The sequence below is a fragment of the Astyanax mexicanus genome, chromosome 7 (genome assembly GCF_023375975.1).
Source record: "Astyanax mexicanus isolate ESR-SI-001 chromosome 7, AstMex3_surface, whole genome shotgun sequence".
NCBI lineage: Eukaryota > Metazoa > Chordata > Actinopteri > Characiformes > Acestrorhamphidae > Astyanax > Astyanax mexicanus.
In genome coordinates this window covers 3,913,541-3,936,143 of record NC_064414.1, presented here as the reverse complement: position 1 = coordinate 3,936,143, position 22,603 = coordinate 3,913,541, and the positions used below count along the sequence as shown (strand labels likewise).

At 38.5% G+C, this 22,603-nt stretch overlaps 1 protein-coding gene across 1 annotated transcript in view; it reads left to right on the top strand.

The window, feature by feature from the left end:
• Positions 1-302: 302 nt before the first annotated feature.
• Positions 303-22,603, top strand: part of mcu (mitochondrial calcium uniporter) — an 82,569-nt gene continuing 60,268 nt past the window's right edge. The window contains exon 1 of the mRNA XM_049481155.1: positions 303-744. Within this exon, the coding sequence (XP_049337112.1) occupies positions 646-744 (99 nt within the window). The 5' untranslated portion in view covers positions 303-645. The remainder of the gene's footprint in view (positions 745-22,603) is intronic.

The window sequence follows — 22,603 nt, the reverse complement described above, 5'->3', positions numbered from 1 at the left end:
GCGGAGCCCTCAGATTGTCCCGAGTTCTCTGATTGGCTGAGCCGCCCGTAATTGGCGTCCTGCTTAAGTTGCCAGAGAGGCGCGAGGCGGCAACTTCGCTTTTCATTGGCTGAAGGAGTGCTCGTGCTCTTGCAGGCAGGTACCTCTCGACCAATCACGGCGCTGCTTTCGTATTTCTTGTTCTCTGAACGGCAGGGGGAAAAAAGAGAAACTGTAGAAACGCAACGCTAAATATTATAAATAAATAAAATAAATAAATAAATAAATAAATAAATAGACGGGTTTTAAAGTGAAGGAGAGTAAACCGGAACCTGAGGAACAGGATTACCTACTGTTTACACCAGCTTTACTTTATGTGGGGTTGTTTGAGCTAAAAATATAGTTTAGAGCTGTGTGACAACAGTGTGTGTATTTTGAAAGCAGAGTAGTGTGTGTATGCGTGTGAATACTGTGTGTGTACAATACTATGTGTGTGTGAGCGTGTGTATACGGTATACGGTGAGTGTGTGTGTGTGTGTGTATAGACCAGCCCAGTAGCCCCCTCCTCCTCCTCCTCCTCCCTCCTTCCCCTCTCTCTCTCTCTCTCTTTCTCTCTCTCTCTCTGTTCCTCCGCAGCAGTTCTTCTTGCTGGCTCTCACTCCAGAGATGGCCGCGAAAGTGTGCAGACTCCTGCTGCCCCGAAGCGGCGCGGCGGCGGCCGCCTCTCCCTTCTCCTCACACCGACCTCAGCCGCACAGCAGCACGGTAGGACCGCGGGGGGACGCGGCGCGGCGCAGCGCCGGGCCGGGCTGGGGCGGAGGGCAGCTGGGAGGGGTGGATTCTTCTGGTGCGGCGGAGAGCCCGCTAAGGAAGTAGCCTGCTAGCGACCAGTTTAACGCAATTCTGCGTTTATTGCGGGTCTGTCCACCGCGCGCGGGTTTGTGTGTGTGGGAGGGGGGGTAGTGAACAGTTGTGACTCTGCGTTATTAGCCTCCTCTCACTCCGGAGGAAGGAGGGAGCGCTGGATTACCGGCTGGCTGGTCGGTCGGTCGGTCGGTGTGTCACTGTTCGCCCACAGGCGGGTATAGTACTGTATAGTACAGCACAGCTCATATACAGGACGCAGGTTTAATATGTATATTTGGTATATCGAATCTATATCTAATTTATATCTAATGCAGCTTCTGCATGATCGATCCCTCATTATCGGTGTATTTGGGTTAGTAAAGCTCTGAGATCCGGGCGGTTCTGTGTGGATCAGTCTGAACGGGATAACCTTGAATGCAACAGTGACTCTCTCTCTTTAACTTTACCGCGGTACTAGTATACACACAATACACACACTATACACACTACACTATACATACTATTCACACTATACACACACTATACACACACACTCTTCAGCTGTCAGTCGTACCTGGGTCGATAGGTGTGTAGGTATGATGGATGTTCTGCTACAGTGTTTAGATTGTGAATACTCACTGATTGCGTGGCTTTGATTTTACCCTTAATGTATTCATTAGAAGATCAGGGGGGCACGCGGTGTGTGTTCTTTACTGTGCATCCTGAAGCTTTTCCGTATTGCACGACATGACTGGAGCCCGTTCTCAGCTCTGCAGTGTGTGTGTGTGTGTGAGAGAGCGTGTGTGTGTGAGAGAGTGTGTGTATATGTGTGTGTGTGTGTGAGAGAGAGAGTATAAGGGAGAACAGTGACAGTGCGGCAGAATAACTCTTCACAGAAGCAACTCTCTCTTTCTCTCTCACTCTTTCTCACTCACTCACTCACCTGCAACACATTCATTCAGCTATTTTAACAGGAACACAAACGCCCTCCCACTCTAAGCCAAGAGCTCATTGGTTCAGGTCAGGCCCTCTTCTTCATCACCCTACCTGTTTAAGGTGTTTCCCCTTGTAGAGCGACAGCCTCTGGATTTCCCTTTGCTTTGAGCCCTGAGCGCAGCCCTCACATTCAGGCACCTTATTCTAACTCTCTAACTCACAGTAGTAGCAAAAAAACTGACATTTCACTGTTTTGATTATCTGAGAAAAAAAAGTTTAAAAATATGCTAAGCATAAAACAATATATAGTGCAGCCCTACTCTAAACAAACTCTGTAAGTGTTCAGGGAATTAGGCATACAGATGTAAAGGTAAGAATTTCACAGATTTGATGGATGAGATATAAACAAAGCTTTTCAAAATGATGTGTTGTACTCTGTATTCTCTGTGACTTTTAAATTCACTAACCAGATACCCCTCCTGAGAGTATACCACTTGAATTGCTCCACCCCTAATCACTTTCAGCGATCAAAATTGAAAAACAAATAACCGATTTCTGATTACATGTTGGTTTTCTGTGACCCAAAACTGTGAACGTTTTGAACTGAATACATTTCACTAGAATTATGTATTTCACATCAGTTCACACTAAATGATGATTGTGTTTACATTCTTGCATTGTACTGAATAATCACTGCATAGTACAGAGGGAGGTATAAAAAGATTCGTGAAATGTTACTCGTGGGACTTAGCTGTTAATAAAGTAGGTTAATAATAAACCGTTTAAACACACATGTCTTTTTACAGTGTTTAGTGCAGATCTGCCCCTGTGGGCTCCACTGTCGAAAAACTGTCTCTCTCCTTGTGGGACGAGCCCTGGCGTGATAGTAAATCCATCTGTAGCTTCGTATATCAAATTTTAATGTAATTTCAGGCATGCAGTATTTTTGGCCTCGTCTACGTTTACAGGGGCTCCCTGCTCGGTCGAGCGTAGCTGATGCAGATCCTCGCAGGAGCCCGTCAGCATTACGCCAGCGCAGCGACAGCACTGCTGCCCTGTCTTCATCTGTCTAGTTGCAAAGAGAACACGATTTAAATGAACTAAAGTCTTCTATCACAGAGCAGAAGCGTGATTGGCGAGCTGCTGTTGCGTTCTTCAGACACTGATTCAGATTTTCTCCTTCTAGAACTCAAAACACTAGAAGTGATCAGTCTGCTTAAGATGGTTTACATAGACTTGACTGAAGCACCGTGGGGAAATGGGGCTAGCCCTAAATCCATACGTTCAAAGCATCATCAATGGGGGTCGCGTTCTAAGCTTGAAGTTGATGTTGGACCCTGGAGAGAGGTGTTTAACCCGCAACGGCTCCCTATCGATGAAGCTGTCCAATAAAAGTAGCTCTATTTGAAAAAAGGACGCCACAAAGAGGCTTGATGGTGTGAACCAGCACTTCCTGTAGAGGAAACCATAAATCACCATGTGGATGAAGACAGTTCTAGAGTGCCATCAGTTATATTTCAGTAGGAGAGACAGACAGGGGTTTGCGAAAGCGAAAGGTTGTGTATCGGCCAATCCCAATCCCATTTTTAATCTTTTATTATGAGTTATTGTTAATCGAAGTATTTCAGTTCAATAGAACATCTAAAAATAGGCTCAAAATGCTCAAATACTCAAACTGTAACCTACACCACAAACAAAACCCAAGAAAATGCATAGTTTACAGCTCTCAAAATTCAGAATTTGCTTTGATATGGTGTGTTAATCCCATACATTTTCTAGTATGGTGCAAATATATCCGCTGTAAACCTGTTTTTATTTTTTATTTTTTCCAATTTTTTTCCTATTTTCTCCCTAGTTTGCAAGGCCAATTACCCAACCCACTCATTAGGACTCCCTCTATCACTAGTGATGCCCCAACACACCAGGAGGGTGAAGACTAACACATGCTTCCTCCAACACACGTGAAGCCAGACTCCGCCTCTTTTTTTTTTACGTTTTTTTTTTTATTATTATTGTTTTGCATTAGAAAAGTACAGTATATTATTTGGAGTATGTGATTTAGAATTGCTCCAGTTAAGTGCGAAAACTGACAAACTGATCAATAGTTTATGAAAAATATTATTACGCTATTTCCACAAATAGAATATGCATAGTTTTAAGACGTTAAGATGTTCTAAGATGTTCTTGGCTTGAGAAAATTTCTATTAACTGCAAAAACCTCAAAATTGTTGTGCTTTACTCAGCAGGTCACGTTGGTTCAGGTCTGATTCATTGTTCAGACTTTGAGCTCGACTGGTGAAAAACAGAAAACAGTGTCACTCTGGATTTTCTGTAGAGTCTTCTTCTGAATCTGTGGTTCTGCTGTGTCTGATCAGCGTGTGTATAGATGTGTGTGTTTATAGATGTGTGTGTGTGTGTTTAGAGGTATAAAGACACCATGCAGGGCCAAGTGTCCTGGACCACTGTGTGGTACATTAATCCAATCAGGCTTTGAATAAGTTAATTAACCCCTGCTGCTGATTGACTGGGTGGCAGTGGTGATCCAGATTAGTGGATCAGGATGCAGGAGCTCTGTGGAGGGAATGTTTGACACAGAGACCCTAAACTCACGACTAAAGTGATGAGATGATTGATAAGCCTCCAACAACGAGACCAGCCTAATTGATTTTAGCCAGCAATTACGAGCCCTCTGCTTTTTGACATCTCTTAAGCACAAGTCATGAACTGAAAGATTGTGAGTGTAATTGTTGGAGACTGCCACTGAATCAGGTGAGGCTGATCCTGTGAGAGATCCTCGTTTAGATCCAGCATCACTTAATCACCCGCAGTTGGAAACATGACTTTATACATGACTGCTTAACTAAAAGTGACGACTCTACCTGAGTTAACGACATATCAGCGCATCGATGTCCTCCTCTGTAGATTTATCTCTACTTAGGACTGGGTGATCCTGAAAAAAAAGAAAAAAAAATCTTGATATACTTCAAAATATATAAACAATTCTCTATAAACAATATTACGATTTAGATTTTTAATTTCTTATGAAATAGTGACAAACAGCACTACTCAAAAGAATGAAGTATGCAAACTATTGTTTGTATTGCATTAAATTTTTAAGTAAGTCTAAACTCTGACAGCACATTAACATGTAAAATGTTTAATTTACTATTTTCGCTTTTTTTTTTTTTTTTTTTTTAGCTAAGAACAGTTAGCAGCCAGAGGTGGAAAAAGTACTGAAAAACTGTAATTAAGTAAAAGTACCTTTACTTTGCTAAAATTCTACTTAAGTAAAAGTAAAAGTACCCATTTAAAAATCTGCTCAGGTAAAAGTAAAAAAATACTTAATGTAAAAATTACTTTGTATAAAAGTTACATAGTTACTTTTATTTATTTGATGTAAAGCAGATGTTCCTAATAAAAACTTAAGGAAATATCATGAAAAACATGAAAACGTACAAAAAAACTGTTGGTCGGCGCATGCGCAGTGCCATAAAGCATAAAGCACATATCGATGGGTAGCATAACTCGACAGAACACCGGTCCCCCCGAGCGGCGCGCACAGACACCAGGCTACACAGTTGATTCACACAGCATCTCTCCCTCTAACCGCAATAAACTCTGCATGGAGAAGTTCAGCTGCGCTGCCATGAAGAACAAAACTCAATAGTTTTTAAAATTTGTTTTTTTTTTTCTCCCCCAGCATTCAATGTTTTACTCAGTAATGGAGAGTTTTCCAATGTAGCGAAGAAAATTACTTGTGTCAAAATTAACTTGAGTAAAATTAAAATTACCTGTTTTAAAAACTACTTTAAAAATGACAAATTACTCATAAAATCTACTCAGTTACAGCAATGTGAGTAAATGTAATTCGTTACCCCTCACCTCTGTTAGCAGCTCCCTTCAACCATACTAGCAGTTTCTGCTTCTATTAAACAGGGTGTAAACATAACCTTCTTATATTTCAGTTATTAAAAAAAAAGTAAAAAAAAAAAAATAATAATAATAATATCACCAACACACATAAAGAGTGCTTTATAGGTTTCTTACAGAAACACAGACCTAGCTATATCTACTAAGATTCCTTGTTTCTGTTGGTTTCTATATTTAAGAATGTACAGCCTAAAACAGTAATCTGATTAATTGATTAGTAATAATTTGTTTAATCTCCAGCACTAGCTCTAATAAAGATGTTGTGATGTTTGTCCTTCATTTATTAAAGCTGTATAACTGTCTTCCTGGCGTCTCTTCTGGTTATCTTATCGACTCTTATCAACTCTTATTATAGTCTGATTTTAAACGAGCTCCAGTTAGGCCACTAAAATCCTCTTTTATGGTTGCTTTAAATTCTAACGTCTTATTTCTAAAGGCTGCAAGAAAACAGTGTTTTTCTGTTTTTTTCTGCTGCTAAACTCCAATGCCTGTCGATTCTAAAGGTTATGTGCAGCAGGATATAAATGAGAAGCACTGGCAGAAACCAGATTACAAGCGTTCAATACAGGCTGAAGTTAGCCAAATAAATATTGATGGAACTACTTTCAACTTTTGTCCAGTTTTGACTCAGGAAGCCTGAATTATGTGTCGTGCTTTTTTTATGTTGTTGACTTGGCATCGTTTAATTGTGATTAATTGAATGTAATTGTATTGATTACTTTACTCGCGTTCTATGTTGGAATAATGTTTTCTTTGCCAGGAAGTCCTTCTGGTGCACTGGTTGAGCTCCAGTAGCGCTTCCTGCCAAAGCACTCTTTTGCTTCTGGAGTTTGATCTGCGTTTATCAGTGCGAGTAGCCAGAGAGCTAAATCGGGGTAAACTGGGCTCTTTTGTGACGTTTTGACCCATTTTTCTGTTTGTGTTTGGGCACGAGAGGATGCATCTAGATTGTTTATCCCATCTGTAACTGTGATGGATAACGGACTGAAGTGTTCTGAAGCTGAAACTCAGATAAGAGTTGAGAATATTATTGAAAATAATAGAGGCTCTGCAATAGAGATGAGCAATAATAATATTATATTCTAGTCCTAAAAGTAATCGAAAGTGTTTTTGCTCAGAAATGAGATGGACTACTGCACAAAAACTGCATTTATGTTCATTTTATTTTATTGACATCACCTTAAATCCCATATATATTACTGTATCTATTAACAATCACTGATAAATGGCAGAGATAAACTATTTGAGAAAAAAAAAAAAAAACATTTACTCCTGATGCAGTGGATCAGCCAAGACATGTTTCATATCTGAAATACAGCTCTGGGGAAAAAAATAAAAAATTAAAAGACGACTTTAGTTCCGAATAATTTCTCTGATTTTGCTATTTATTGGTCTATATTTGAGTAAAATTAACATGGGTGTTTTATTCGATAAACTGCGGAAAGCATTTCTCCCAAATTCCAAATAAAAATATTGTTATTTAGAGCATTTATTTGCAGAAAATGAGAAATTACTGAAATAACAGCAAATATGCAGGGTTTTAAGACTTTCTCAAATAATGCAAAGAAAACAAGTTCATATTCATAAAGTTTTAAGAGTTCAGAAATAATCAATATTTGGTGGAATAACCCTGGTATTTTTTTAATCACAGTTTTTTTTATGCATCTTGGCATCATGTTCTCCTCCACCAGTCTTACACACTGCTTTTGGATAACTTTATGCTGCTTTACTCCTGGTGCAAATAAACTCATCATTTATAAGTGATCTCTTATGTTTTTTTCCAGAGCTGTATATATCTGAGATATCTGAAATAGGGATGGGTGATGAAATAATGTTGAGATGTTTATTCATACTGGATTGTTAATCAGTTAATAAAAAGATTATACATTCATGACTGTAAATCTTGTTAATAATGCAATTTTTGTGGGGTTAACCTTTTAGCATTTTAATTATGCAGTGCAGAAGGAAACCCCGTGTTTTTTTTTAGTTTGAGCTCATTTTTCTGGATGAAATTTTCCACAAGTGACTCAATAATTAGTCATTTCTTCTCAGCAGCAGCGACCGGCGAGATTTCTCTCAAAGCCCAAAAACCTTTTTTTTTATTTATTTTTTAATGATTTTGTGATGTAATTGGTTTTAGTGTAACGCTGCATGATGCGTACGTGTGATATATATGAACTCTAACTGTAGATGTTGCATAGCAGTAAATGGGATTAAAGCAGAGCTGCCTCTGAGCTCACTCGCTTATATAGAGCGTAATGTTCAGTGAACGGGAAAAAGGGTCATTATTCAGCCGTCAGTATGGCTTTAATGAGCAGTGCCTTATGTCTGCTTATTTCTTACGTATATTAAAATGAAGTGATGAGGGGTTAGCGCTTCCTCCTGTGCAGGCATGACTTAGACTTAATTATTAGAGAGAGTGAGAAATTCAAGATGCAGTGAAGCTCTTTCTTCATTGACTGACATTTTCCATCGTATGATCTAATAATGTGCTGCTGATGCAATGGTCACTGTACTTATGCTCATGGATAAATTAATTCTAGTGAAAAAAAATCTTAGGAGAAAATTTCCTTCACTCATAAGAAGCATGTCATTCATTTGAGCTGTCCAGCTGTTTGATACAGTGCACTGAATCATATATATATATATATATATATATATAGTAGGGTTGGGTATCTGCTTATTGTGTATGGTATCACTGGCGGCAGGGATTTGGGTAAATATCCAGTTTTTATATTAAGCTACAATACCATAATTTTTTTTTTAACTGAAAAAATGATCAAATACAGAATTCATTTGGTTTACAGACTAAGAGAGACTGTACACACATTTATCTCATTTATACAATAAATATTAAACCATTAGTCTGACCATTAAACATGTTTAATTCAGCTAATCAGAGAAATTCACTTAGCCTAGCATAATCGCTAACATTCTGTTCACCACAGAGAACACGCCACTCTTTGAGTCTCACTGAAACTCAGTTAATGTTTTTTATGGACTATAAGTCACACTTATAGTCAGTGAACGTCTATTTTTAAGTCTTTTTTCTGGTCTATTTTCGCACACTAATACACATTTCGCACACAAATACGCATTTTAAGAGACACCATAAGGAGTTTCTAATTCAGCAGGTCACACCGCTAACTAAGTGTAGCTAACTAAGTTAATTAAAGCTAAGTTAAGTAAACAAAACTGTAATACAAAATTACTTTATTTTATAGTCAAACGAGCGCTGAATGCTAATCTACACAGATTTCTCTTCTGAAAACTGTTTATTTGGGTGAGTAAAGTGCTTCCATTTATTTACAGTAAGCTTAGATACACAAATTACTCTAGCCCTAAGGCTGGATCATTAGCATTTAGAGCGGTTAGCGGCTAATGCCGTCTGATTGTTCTGGTAAGCCAGCTAGTGCTTCGTCACATGTAGCTTGTTTTAACACGGCAAACATGCAGACTACAGTCCGATAATACCAGCCTCTGAATGGCGAAAAAGCTAGCGCGGCTAGTGGCTAATGCTAATGCTGCTCCAGCAGTGCTTGCCAGAGTTGGGTGCAGGCTACAGGCAAATTCTCACCTCTGAATAGTAAAAGAGCTAGAAAAATATCGTATATAAATACATGATGCACATTTTGACGAGAATCATAGATTGACTAGATGGACAGAAAACAGAAATCAGTGTTTTTTTTTTTGTTTTTTTTTATCTGTGGTGTTGGTTCTGTAGCTCACTTGCTAAGCTAGCATCTAGTATGGATACACAGAGTATCACAGAGCTCAGTACAGCTGATATAACTAACTAACAAACTAACTAACTAACCTGAGAATAGATGATAAAAACTCTTTACTGAGAGAGTGAAGTCTTAGTTAGTTAGCTAGATAACTTTAGCTAACAGGCTAACTGCTAACACCACAACACATAGCCCTCAGTGGCTAAGCCCCACTTACTGCCTCTGAATTCATAAGGGTTTTTTTTTCCCCTTAAGCTCCACTTAATGATGCTTGTGTAGTTTTAAAGTGTTTGTCTCATAAATAAGCTCTGTTTTTACCACTCCTTATTCTGTCAAAACCATGTATAAAAACTGGGCTGTATCTTTAAAAACTTTATGCTGCATCAAACTGCAAAATATTGATTAATGATTATATACGAACACCATCGTATATATAATTTATGTTTTTTCTGCCTCTCTCACCTTGTCCAGGAAGGTATGTGTGAAGTGTTTCTCTTAGGGGGTGATGCAATGATGCAAAGCAAGGAGCAAGACATGCCAATTCTTGCATAATGCTGCTTTAATTCTTATAGAGACAAAAGGTAGCATAATGGCGATGTAAAAATAACTCCCACAGGTTTCAGACGTGAACCACAGGAACAACAGTAAGAAGAATGTAGGATATGGTCACTTTTAGTGCATTGTGCTCAAGAGCTCAGGAGCAAAATAGTCCTTCAGATCAGACACTAAAGGAGGGCATGGTTTAGATTTTATTGCAGATATTGCTGATATTGTCTACGAACAAAGCTATTAAAATTCCAGAGGTATTCCCAGGAAGTGAAGCCCGTCGACCTCAGATGGTCACTGACTGTCCGAGGTCGTTCCCGCGGCGCTTCCGCTTCTCTCACTAAATGTTCTGACAGAAGCGTCGCACTTTTCTCCAGAATAAGAATGCAGATTTAATCGACGGTGACCTTTCGCACGTGCACTCGAGTGTGAGGATCTAATTACTGAAAAATCTAAAGAAATAAGATAAAATATTGTGCAGATCAGATTGCTTATTTTAATTGGGTTATTATGCTGTTTAGTTATTAAGCATTTATTTATGTTTCAATGCACGGTTTCAGTTTTGAGTGACTTTTGCAGTGACTGATGGGTAATGCTCTTGGGGTGGGGGTCTGAGTGGGGATTTTGTAGGAGGACAGTGCTGGTAAGTGGGTAAAGGGGGGGGTGGGCAGTGCAGGTGAGGAGGTGATGGAGGGGGTCATTGTAATCACCTCCAGCGTAATGGTAGTAAGTGAGAGCTCATCGTTCGCAGCTCAGCCGGCGGATCCCTGCCCTTCCCGGCTGCTCGGTGGTGCAGGGTAGCCTTGATGCAGACAGTTAATGGAGGCGGGCAGGAGCGATGCGATGATGGATGAGGAGGTGCTCGGTTACCTGGCCCTTCTGATGCAGCTAATGCTTCTTGGCGTCCCTTTTTAGCCAGCGGTCTTTAGATCGTGCTGTTGTATTGAGTTTGATGGTGGAACAAATGTTCTCCTTTAGCGACTGAAACTCTAAATGTGCTTGTTAAACTATGGACTCTTACAGGAAGGTCAGCTGAGCTCAGCTCTGATCTGTTTAAATTAGTTTGAGATGACAGTCGAGTGGAACAGTGACCCGCTGATTGAGTGTGTGGGTGACTGTTTGCATGATTTCAGGCTTGCGTTAAACTGTGTGTGTGTTCAGTGCTGTGATCATGTGTGTGTCTGTGTGTGACTTGCCCTTATGTAAAGTGTCTACACCTGTAGTTCGTTTGCTTTGGTCTGAATCAGTTATGGAGGTTGTAAGCCAAAATGCATCACAAGAAACCATGTGAGAACGTCCTCTCAGCTTATTGGTCAGACCTGTTTGGGGCGGGAGCAGGGGAGTAAATACAGGAAGATGCTCTGTTCTGGGCCGGTGCAGATTTCTGTGCAGTTTTAACACTGAGCAATGATGCTATCTGAACACTCAACCAGGATAACACCTAGCTACAGTAGTTACACCTGATACACAGGTAGGATCAAGACAAAATCACCACAAACAATAATACAGTGCTTGGGTTTTAGGTTTTGGCCATTTTATTCAATTTTCTCGAGGACTTTTATGACTGTGGATTGACTGGCTTAGCATTATTAGCATTATTTAAGATTTATATTATTTTTTCTATTTTAAATGCAGACTTCAAACATGTCCTCAAATATGGGTTTTGGACAAGTGCTTGTTTTAAATGTCAGGGCCCAGTGAAGTGTGGAGCTACTTTGAGTTTGGTGTAAAAATAGTGATTTCTTTTCATGGGTAACTCTATGCCCCTATCACTAGCATTGTAAACTTGTTGGGAGCATCAGCTAAAACGCTGTATTTGGGAATTCTGAGGGAGAACACATGTGGGATGTTCAATAAAAGTTCATACTCCCAAGTCTGTTTCACACTAGATTTCTCTTTTAACAGTTGATAGTTGAGTTGGGCGATATAGCACAAAACATTAAATTATTTTTTTTATCCGATTTTAGAGATTTTAGAGATATACAGATTTTAATAAGATAGCTAGAGATTTTCATTTTTCATTTTAATAGATTTTTTCCCCCTACTAAAAATCAAACTACAGATGGCAAAATGAATAAATAAAATGGTTAGAAACAAGTTTTTATTCATTTAGTTTTCACTTAAACTTCCCCTTTGTGGTTAAATTGCAATCAAAAACAAGCAAAAAAACTATTGTAAACAGTGAGAACATCCAGTAACTTTTAGAAAGCTTTCTCCACCATAGTTTAGGTACTGATTCAGTGCACCCTCAAACTTAAAATTAAAATTCAAAATAATGAAAAAAAAACAACAATTTCATAAGAACACATTTCCTTAACTGAAATTCAAATGAATCTATAAAATTGATAAAATTGATTAATCGCCCAGCTCTTAGTTGATAGGTATCTATTTTTAAAGTAAACATGGTGTAGGCCCTGTCTTCTGCTCAGATCATCCACCAGCTACACCCGTGCAGCTTATGTGTATGTAAAGCAGGGGTTAATCAGCGACTCCCTGATTAACTGGGCGGGTCCAAAACAGACCTCAGTATCTTTTAAAGGCAGCTGGGCAGTTTAAAGCAGGTTTTCTCATTAGAATGTTTTGGGCGTGTGTATTTCTAAACATCTTTTACTAAACATGCATTTTCAAGCAACTTCCTGCTAATACCAATATGATTTTTGTATGAGATCATGCAATAAATCATCACTATACATCCTGAAGTAGAGGCTGGTACCTGAGTCTCTGAATAATCTAGAGCGACCCCCCAAATGCCACCACAGATCTTCACTGCTTTATTTAATTAAGATTAGTAAATGAAATCAGACAGATTTGATTCAGGGCATTTCATCATTTTAAGCTTCTCCACAGTAATCCATCGGGGATGTGCTAGTGGGAGGCGTTTGTGCTGAAAGACAGACATTTTGGAGCTTCACTGCAGAACAAATTCACAGGTGGCTGATGTGATTGCACGGCCTGTTTGCGTGGCATCAGTTTTGCATTTCTTCATTTTTTGAGGCACATACTAGAGCTGGACAACTAGAGCTGGACTTTATTAGGTTGGATGTGTATTATATTTATTTTTTTACTTATTCTTTTAATTATTAGTTTTTTTATTAAAATATTTCTAATTTGTAATTAAATACAATGATTAACTCTTACATTCTGCTCGCCATCAGCAGCCGAAGTCTGAGAGAGAGAGCACAATTGGCCTTGTCCTTTCTTGCTCTTTCCCCTCATCACTCCTAGGGTGATGTCGATCAGCACATGGCTGCGTCTGTGAGCTGATGTATCGGAACCTTGTCGCTGCAATTTCAATTTCCTCAGAGCCGGAAAATTCTCATTAATTCTCCATTAGCTGCAGATCGAAAAGAGGCGGAGTCTGACTTAACATGTATCGGAGGAGGCGTGTGCTGGTCTTCACCCTCCTGACCTGATGTTGGGCATTAGTAGTAATTGGGGAGGGGGAAGTGCAGCTGAGTGGGTGGGGTAATCAGCATAGCTAAATTTGGGGAAAAAAAGGGAAAAAAATATACATAATTTTCTAATATCACTTTTTTTTCATTTATTGTGATGTAGGTTTGTTAACACTTAACTGGGAGGACTAACTGTATCAGAAAGGTAAAATCATTTTCTCAACAATAACTGGGTCACTGGTGCAATCAGCTGCTTTAATATTACACACAGGAAATGCTACACTTGCGTTAAGAGTACTTACATAACTGTAACAGCTTCCATTCTCTCATCATAGTCCTTATCAGTCTGTTTACATTAGAAACTTGTGTTATAATAACATTAAACATACAATAAGATTAATCCTGCACTTCTATTCAGCTGTACTTAAAACATTTTCTGGATTGAAATTGATTTTTTTTTTTACAGTAAGCCCGATATTTCCAGCAGTCAGGTACTTTTGTTTGAGATTTATTTACATTGATCTGCTTTTCCAGTCTGACTTCAGCCTCTTTGACTTTAAAATATCTCTCCGAGCCGCTGTGGTTCACATTTGCACATTCACGAGATTAGAACCGAGATGTCCTTCCACATACATGCTATTTGCATTGCAGCGCACCATCAAAGAGTTTGTGGTTATGTGTAACCTAGATAAGACTCGCACTTTTACTACTTTTGCTTTAGCCTTTTTCCCTTGGATTAGCCCTGAGATTGAGCATTAATAGCTAAATTAAGGATCTATTCTGTTTTTTATGTATTTTATTTGTTTATATGAGGAACAATTACAAGTAATTTCACAGGAACATTTCCAGCCTCTATTTATCGCTTAACTTTGAGAATATACATGATATCTCAGCTCTGATTGGCTGTTTTTTATTGTTTTTAGTACTGTCATGATGCTTACATTATTTGCTTATTGTATACATATGTTTCAATATATGAAAAATTAACGTTCAGCAAAAAAAAAAATATATATATATATATATTTTTTGCCCATTATGGGTTTCTTTAAAAAACTGAGGTAAGCAAATTAAGGTAAAGTCAATATTTTCAATATTTAATCTTTCTTTTTTTTACGTTTTGTTTATTTTATTTACTTAGAATATATATTTTAATTTTTTGTCTATGATGTGTTGAACCCCAGGAATTCTTGGGAATGCTCCGAATGTTGTGAGGTTTTATCTTGTGAGGGAGGTTCAACACTGGCCAGAGTGTTCATGTTTCAGGGTGTAAAAAGAAGTCATGCTGTTTTATTTAATAATATTTAGCTTTCCAATTTCTAAGCCATTTAAACTGTAAGTTATGAGCTTGACTGTGGTCTATAATGTATATAAGAGCTTTATAAGAGCTGACTGAAGAGAACAGTTAAATGGTTACAGCCTGAAGCTGCTCGTGAGCGCATAGGGTTAACGGCTAACAGTCTTGACATTTTCGTCTTGATTCTGTTTGTTTAGTGACCAGAAAACAAAGAGACAAGCACCCAGCATGTCTAATAAGAAACTCAAAGGCTCAAATTGGCCATGCTAACGAACCCCCCCTATTGAGCTCTGCTCGGGTGTTTAACGTCTGTAACTGCGACCAATGGAGAAATAATGAGCAGAAAGGAAACGTGTAGAAATTGTGTGCTTGCATTAGTCGGACTCTTTATGATGCAGGTCTTTTCATGGCGTCCTGCCTGTCAGATTTTGTTAATCAAGGCTACATTTAGACAGCAGGTAAAAGCGGGCCAAATCTTCTCTTAGATGTGTTAACAGCCAAAAACACTAAATCAACCAGGTCAAACATCAGTCTATCTTGACTTTATTCACTGGAACTCTTCCATACTTCCTTTCATGCTGGAAAAAATGAAACTGAAACTTCATGTGAAGCTTTTCCTCTGTTGTGCATGCATATAGTTTAGTACTTCAACATTTTAAAATAGTGTGAACAGCCTAAAAACCTTAGATTTTGTGAGAAAATTGGATTTGTTACTTTCCCCACTGTGTAAATGTAGCTTACAGGCTTTTTTTTTCTACACCTATAATTCGTTTGCTCTGTTCCAAATCAATTAAATCGTTTTGTATACTTAAGACATTTTCCCTTATGGTTGGGTTTGTTTTCACACATGACCGTTCCAGAGTTTGTTTAGGACTAGACTGAGACTTTAGCCACCCGTTCTCAAAGTTGTTGTTTTGTTTTGTTTCAGATTTTAGTGAACTTTCTGTGTTCACACCTAATGTACGCCTTGGTTCATATAGGTTTTGGAAAATGAAGTGTAATGGGATAGAGTGATGGAGTACAGCTACAGACTTGTAGCTCTTCAACCCAGAGGGTTGTTGAACCCAATTGCAGAACAGTTGAATTTTAAAGCAGGTAAACCCAAGAAGAAATGGGAAAATAAATAAATAAACACAAAGCTTATGTTGAACCCATGTCGTGAGGGTCGCGTTCCAATACACTATAGGGACACAGCTAGGGGAAAAAAAAGGCCTTATAAGGAGATGGCCATTTACCATTTGCTTAAATTAATCAGAAATCATTCTATGGGTTTGGTTACTTGTGGCATTTTCATGTGTTTTGTACTTAATGAGAATAGTATCTGGATATACTTTACTTGAACCAGATTGTGTTGTTTATACTGTCATTAAAGCATTAAGCATCTGCAGCATATCCAGTTTTACTTCACTGGAATCTGATTACAGAAATCACGTTCTGTTTACACTCAGATGTGTTAAATGCAGATCAGATCGTAATCCGTTTACACTGCTGAAGGGATAATCCTTTCACACCTGGCTTTTTTAATGCAGATCAGTGAAATCTGAGCATGATCCGATTACCAGACGCACACATTAATGCCTGATGTAAACAGAGCCTGAGTCTCTTTCTCTTTTGCTGCTTCAGCGTCACTTACTTTCACTCGAGCTACAAAAGCAAGACGCACTTCAGTCGCCGCTGCAGTGCTCTCCAGCGTCCTCGCCGTTCCAGGAGCAATTTGAGAGAGGAAGTTCAAGGCTTCAGACTTCTCCCTGTGCAGCTACAGTACTTCATATTTCATAACGTTTGTCTTCGGGGGTTTTCGAAGCCCTTGTTCTTGGCCTGTTGAGATAAAACTCTGGAAAAGTGCTCTTTTTTTAGGGAGTAGGCTATTTAAATTACGACGATGACTAATCGTTAGGAAGACAATGGCTTCAAAGCACGTAATGTGGTTCTTTTAATGAGAGCTGCTGAAGTGAGAGAACAGCAGCTGGGAGAGCCCATCCTGCTCCATGTGTGAGGTGTGTGTCTGTAATTGGTCTGTAATTAGGGATGTGCCATATAGTATCGTATCATATCGTATCGTACGCAATAATATCGCTGATATTTTTAAATATCGCAAATTATATTATACCCAGAAATGTTGTGCCATATCACCCACCCTTAAGGGTTCTACTTTTCTGCTGTTTTTAGCAAAAGAAAAATTCACTAATTGACACTGTTCTCTTTTGCCATTATATATTATCTACTAGAGACAGATTTTATGTGTCCAGTATCATTTATTTTACTTTAATCCTGGATATATGGAGATATTTGGAGTGGATTATTGTTATTATTAGTATCATGACATTCTGGATCATTGACTTCTGCTACAAATCTGATATAATTCTTGTTTTTTCTTTTTTATATCTCAGTTAGGGGTGTGCCATTATTATATTGTATTGTATTGTATTGTATTGTATTGTATTTCAATTCAGTGTTTTATGATTTTTGCCAAAGGTATCGTTTTTGTGATATAATGTTAGAGTCATGTTAGAGCTTCTGTATAATAATTTTCCAGCAGCCCCGAATCGTTTTGCTCAGCTCAGCTGTATTATTAACGAGGAGATGGGCCACTGGTCGTGTGTTAATGGAAAAACTCTTAACGCCGATCACGGAGCCGGTTCAAGAATAAAGTTCCGCCTTTCAGGAGAAACAGCCAATCAGCTTGCTAGTTATGCGGAGCGTGGTGGGGTAGTAGGGAATCCAATCGTTGGGGAGGATTTTTGAGAGTTTTTGAGAGCAGCAGGATGCAGCGCTGACGTTAAAACATATCTGGATATAAGGCGATTGGGCATATTGGGCGATTTTTCTAAAAGAAAGGTAACTGAGCTAACCATGTAAACTGAGATGAGATTGTTTCTGATAGCTGGTTAAAAATACACTGTGTGCTTAATAAAATACAGCCTGTGACAGCTTAACGTTAGAATTATATATATATATATATATATATATATATATATATATATATATATATATATATATATGTATATACATATATATATAAATTAACTGGGCTGAGCCCCGGATTTTTACATACCCGGGCAACCCCCCTAGTCTTTTGCTGTCGAGGTAACAGTGCTTGTGTTGTATCAGTACGAGATCACCTCCACCCCTCCCAGTAAACACACCGCCGACCTCAGGACCCGAGAACTCAACCGGGACGACTCCGTCTCGTTCCGTCGCCCTGCTTCAGCCTGACTGGTCTCGTCACGGGCCGCCTGCAGCACGGCTCGCGCTCCCTGTAGTGCAGCTACAGCAGAGCCGCAGGAGGAGAGCGCTCCGAGTGTAATCTGCTGCATTTAAGGCCTGTACACCCAGCAGGAAATCGATATAATTACTCACACACCACATCCAGCCACGCCAGAGAGAGGTGGAGCGAGAGACACACAGATCCTCTTTCACGGGTTAAGCGAAGGGAAACCCCTGCCTGTGCTGCAGTCGTCTTACAGAGCACAGCTTACTGCAGCTGTTACCTGCAGCTCTATTAGCCTGACGCTCACGCCGCTCAGTCTACAGTCTGTACTAGAGCTGCACGATGTTGGGAAAATTTTAAATTGAAAATGTTCTTTTTTTCGATGATATATTTTATGATTTTAAACAATGCAGGACTGCAGCACTCAAAACCTAATAGACAGAGAGAGCGTTTTTCTGGGATTAAAAGCGTGAATTCAGCTGTAACTGGAAATATATCTGCGCCGCAAAACTGTGCTGGACTGAGGTGCACAGCTTTCAACACGTGCTCACGTTTACAAGCACGCGCCCAGCTATGTGGATGGAGGCCATGCGGTTACCTCGTGTTTACTCCTGCCCCACTCCCTTTCTCGCTTCTGGTGCAGGCAGCATCAGCCTGTCACTCGCACAGACACAGAGACAGCGCTGTGTATCTACTGTACTTCTTGTGTCAAGAATCAAAACATTGCAACATGACGTGTTTGATTTAATCGCCTTAAGTGACATCGCACGTCATGCGGTGTGACTATTGCGCATGCGCACATCGCCATGACGATGCTTAAACGATATATCGTGCAGCCCTAGAGACTCTGTAGCAGAAGCAGCAGAGTCCGCAGTTTGATGCTAAAGCCTGAGTCTTCGTTGCTGGAACGTGGGGAAGGTTAGATGAGTAGCGAGCGTTTAATGGAATACGGACGCTGCTCAAAGTCACCTCAGAGGGCTTCCTCTGCCGAGCAATTTGTTTATGTAAATAGCTCTGTAATCCTTTGTTTCAGTATCTAGGCCATTCTGCTTCACAGCCTTCAGGGGAGGCATTTCTGTCATTTACTGCAATCCATCCGTAAGTATCTTCACACAGGTCATATAAACCCAGTTCACTTAAACTTAAACACATGCAATTAGATGATATCATGGAATACTGTGAGTAGGAATGGCTTTTAAGCAAAAGCTTGTTTGTTAAAATCAGATTTTTTTATTTTAATTTAAATTTTTTTCCCATTTGTCTCCCAATTTGGCTGTCCAGTTGTCCCGCCCCTTTGTGCATCCTATTCACCAGTGGCGCCTGTGACCCTAGCAGGTTTCGGACGAGCACATGCCTCCTCCGACACGTGTGAAGAAGAAGCCAATCGCCCTTTTTTTGAGCTGCTGCTTTATTATGATTTATTGTTGCCTGAGTGGCTAGCGCTTTTGGAGGAAAGCGCAGCAACTGATACATTCTGATACATCAGCTCACAGACGCCTCGTGCCGCCCGGCGCTACCTTTGAGCGAGGTGGGGAGAGCGCGCCATCTACCCACCCGGAGGGAGAAAGGCCAGTTTTGCTCCCTCTGGGCGCCGGCAGTTGATGGCAGAGCTACATAAACGGGATTCGAACCTGCGACCTCCCGTTCATAGTGGCATTGCTTTAGACCGCTGGACCATTTGGCTCCCCTTCCATGTGTTTTTTTTTTTTTTTTTTCTTTTTCAGAATTTGGTTGCAAAATGTAGTTCACTGATTCAGTCAGAAAGTCAGGATGTACAGTTTGGACACACTTTCTTATTTAATGTACTTTTAAATGAATAGTAAAGAGATCCAGACTATGAAGGAACACTTAAGGAATGATGTAGTAACTTAAAAGTGTTTAACAAACCAAAATACTCTGTGAAGAAGCATTTAGTTGCTCTTATCTGGGGAGCTGTTAACTTGTGGTTTCTGAGGCTGGAAACTTATCCTGTGATGATGAATTTTCCTGTACAACAGAGGAAACTCTTGCTCTTCCTCTCCTGGGGTAGTCCTGATGAGAGCCAGATTCATCATAACTTTTTTGATGGTCTCTAAAAGTATCCTCAAGTGCAGTTGCAAAATTGAATGAAATGCGGTATTTTGGATTAACTGACCTTCATTTCTTCTCAAAGTAGTATTTTTTCTTTACTCATTTGAGTAATTCTTGCTTCTCATAATCATAATAACTCTACCTCTTCACTACTTTGACTTTAACTGATGCTCTCAAACACTTTATTAAGAGACAAAAAATTCAAGTAATTAACTCTTAAAATTAACTCTTGATGAGTTCAGCACAGCTGTTAACTAAAAAAAAACTAATTTGCAGATGATTCTACCCCTTAAAGATGCCATGACATGTGACATCACAAAACATTGGATTACATAATAAAATGGGGTTTATTTTTCAAACTGATATCTGTTGGTCTATGTATTGTATTATACAATTACATTTCAAATAAATAAATTAATATATTAATATGCCATTTTTCTGTAGCTTTTACATGTTATAAATATTAGTTATTGCTTGACCAATAAATGAATTTGGCATTAGCCCACAGTTCACCTCCCCACCTGGAAATAATTTTTCCTCTCAGTGCTACACACAGGTAATAGAGATGAAAATAGCTTGTGCTGCTGCAGTGCACAGGTTACTAAGCAGCAGCTCCATTATTACCCATTACATTACCTTGTTTAACATTACTATAGAAACCAGTGAGACTGAGACTGCAAACAAACACAGTGCCTAAACACACACCTGATCATTCACACCACTAAACACGATGAACCAGATAACCCAGTCAGGTCTGTCCAATAGAAAAAGATCTACATTCCTATTGGACAGTCCACAACTTAAGACAGGGAGGGTAATGGAATTAATTTGATTAATGGAATAACAGTTTTAATGTGATTTTTTAAATGTGATAATAGAAAAATTGTAATTGAGAACACAAAAAAATATATTTTGTAAAATATGATCCAGCTCTACCCTTGTGAAGTATAATCAAGAGCATTAAAAGTATGTTAAAATAAAATAAAAGTAAAGAATACTAAATGAGCATTTTCTATTTAATATACTTTATTAAAAATACACATTAAATATCCATTTTCTGTATTTTCATAAAATGTATATTGAATTAAATTTAGTGTTGATAGAAAAAAATAAATAAATATATATATATATATATATATATATATATATATATATATATAGTGGCATTAAATACTGCACTTAAAGTGCACTTTAGTGCAGTTTTTTTTTCCAGCAGCATTACGTTGTACACAATATGTGCATCAATACACAAAGTAGTACATTTACAATATACTTTAATTGTATTAAAAACATTGACATATACTTAAGTTAACATTAATTGTTCCGAAATAGTACATACATTTAGCATGTATTTAAGTACAAATTTTAATTTGTAAAAGTATGTACTTTTCAATGTTAAGTATAATTAAAAAAATATATATATATATATATATATTCTTCTATTACAAGTGTACCCTCAGCTCTTGGCCCAAGATATCTGTCTAAATGAGTAACACTCAGTAAGCCTGATGGTGTTTTTAATAAATATGTTGTCAGAAAAACTGAATTAAAACATATAAATATCTGCAGTATAAATAAAATCAAACACAGAGACACTTTTATTTTGGTGTTGGGTGAAGGACAGTTTGCCTCATTATAAATAAAAAAAAACATAGTAAATATTATGTAAATATTAGTAAAAGGGAAATATTTTTCAGCAGCTTGGCCGTGACTCTGAGAGAGGCAGTCTGTTTCCTTCTCTCTTTATCTCTCTTTTAACTCTGTTTAGAAGCACAGGAAATGAAAAATAAGCCAACTCTTCAAATTCAGTGCTAATAATCCCATTCTGTTTATATTCTATATACAGTATATAAAGTAGTGAAGTAGCAGAGCTACTAACTGCAGAAAACTAAGGTAATTGAAGACTTTCTTTATTCTGTGGAAGTGTTTTTTAAACAAAGCAACTGATTATAGATTTGCGACACAAATTAAAAAAGTCTTAAATATGACATTCCAATAAGCTTTCTGTATCTTAATTTTTGTTGTTTAAAAAAAAAATAATGATTAATGCACCAATAGAAATGTCCAAAAAGCCCATTTTAAAATAGATTTACATTGACCTTCCACTGGCAGTTTATATCTATATTTGGCATTAAGCGTAAATGAGCCTTTAACCTCCCAGTGTTTGGTCTTCTAGTAAATAAGTAATCTCCAAGGACCTACAGGTCTCTGTTGCACTGCATGTTGTCATGGTTTGTCAGTCCACCATCAAGCACACAATGAATACAATCAGTGTGAGTGGCTGGATATTAAAAATGGATTATATAAATATATGCTGCTGTTCATCTACGGTTAATACCAGACCCATGGATAAACCAACAGATCAATCCAAAACTAAACATTTTGGTTTTAATTATAAGTTCTATGTTTGGTACAATTCTTACATAAGTACCTCATTCTAGCTGTTAAACATGGGGGTGGCAGTATCGTGATTTGGGGCTGCGACTTTGCTAATTTGCATCTTTGGGTCCAGAACACTATTTTTGGCAGTGCTGGATGGAGATTTTTGATTCTCAGCTTTGATTCGAAACTCGCACTTACTGAAACATGGCGTCAGTGGCCTGGAGGATTTTATATTTTATGGAAATCAGCTTGTTTTAGATAACCATCTCTCATCCATCTCTACCCGGAA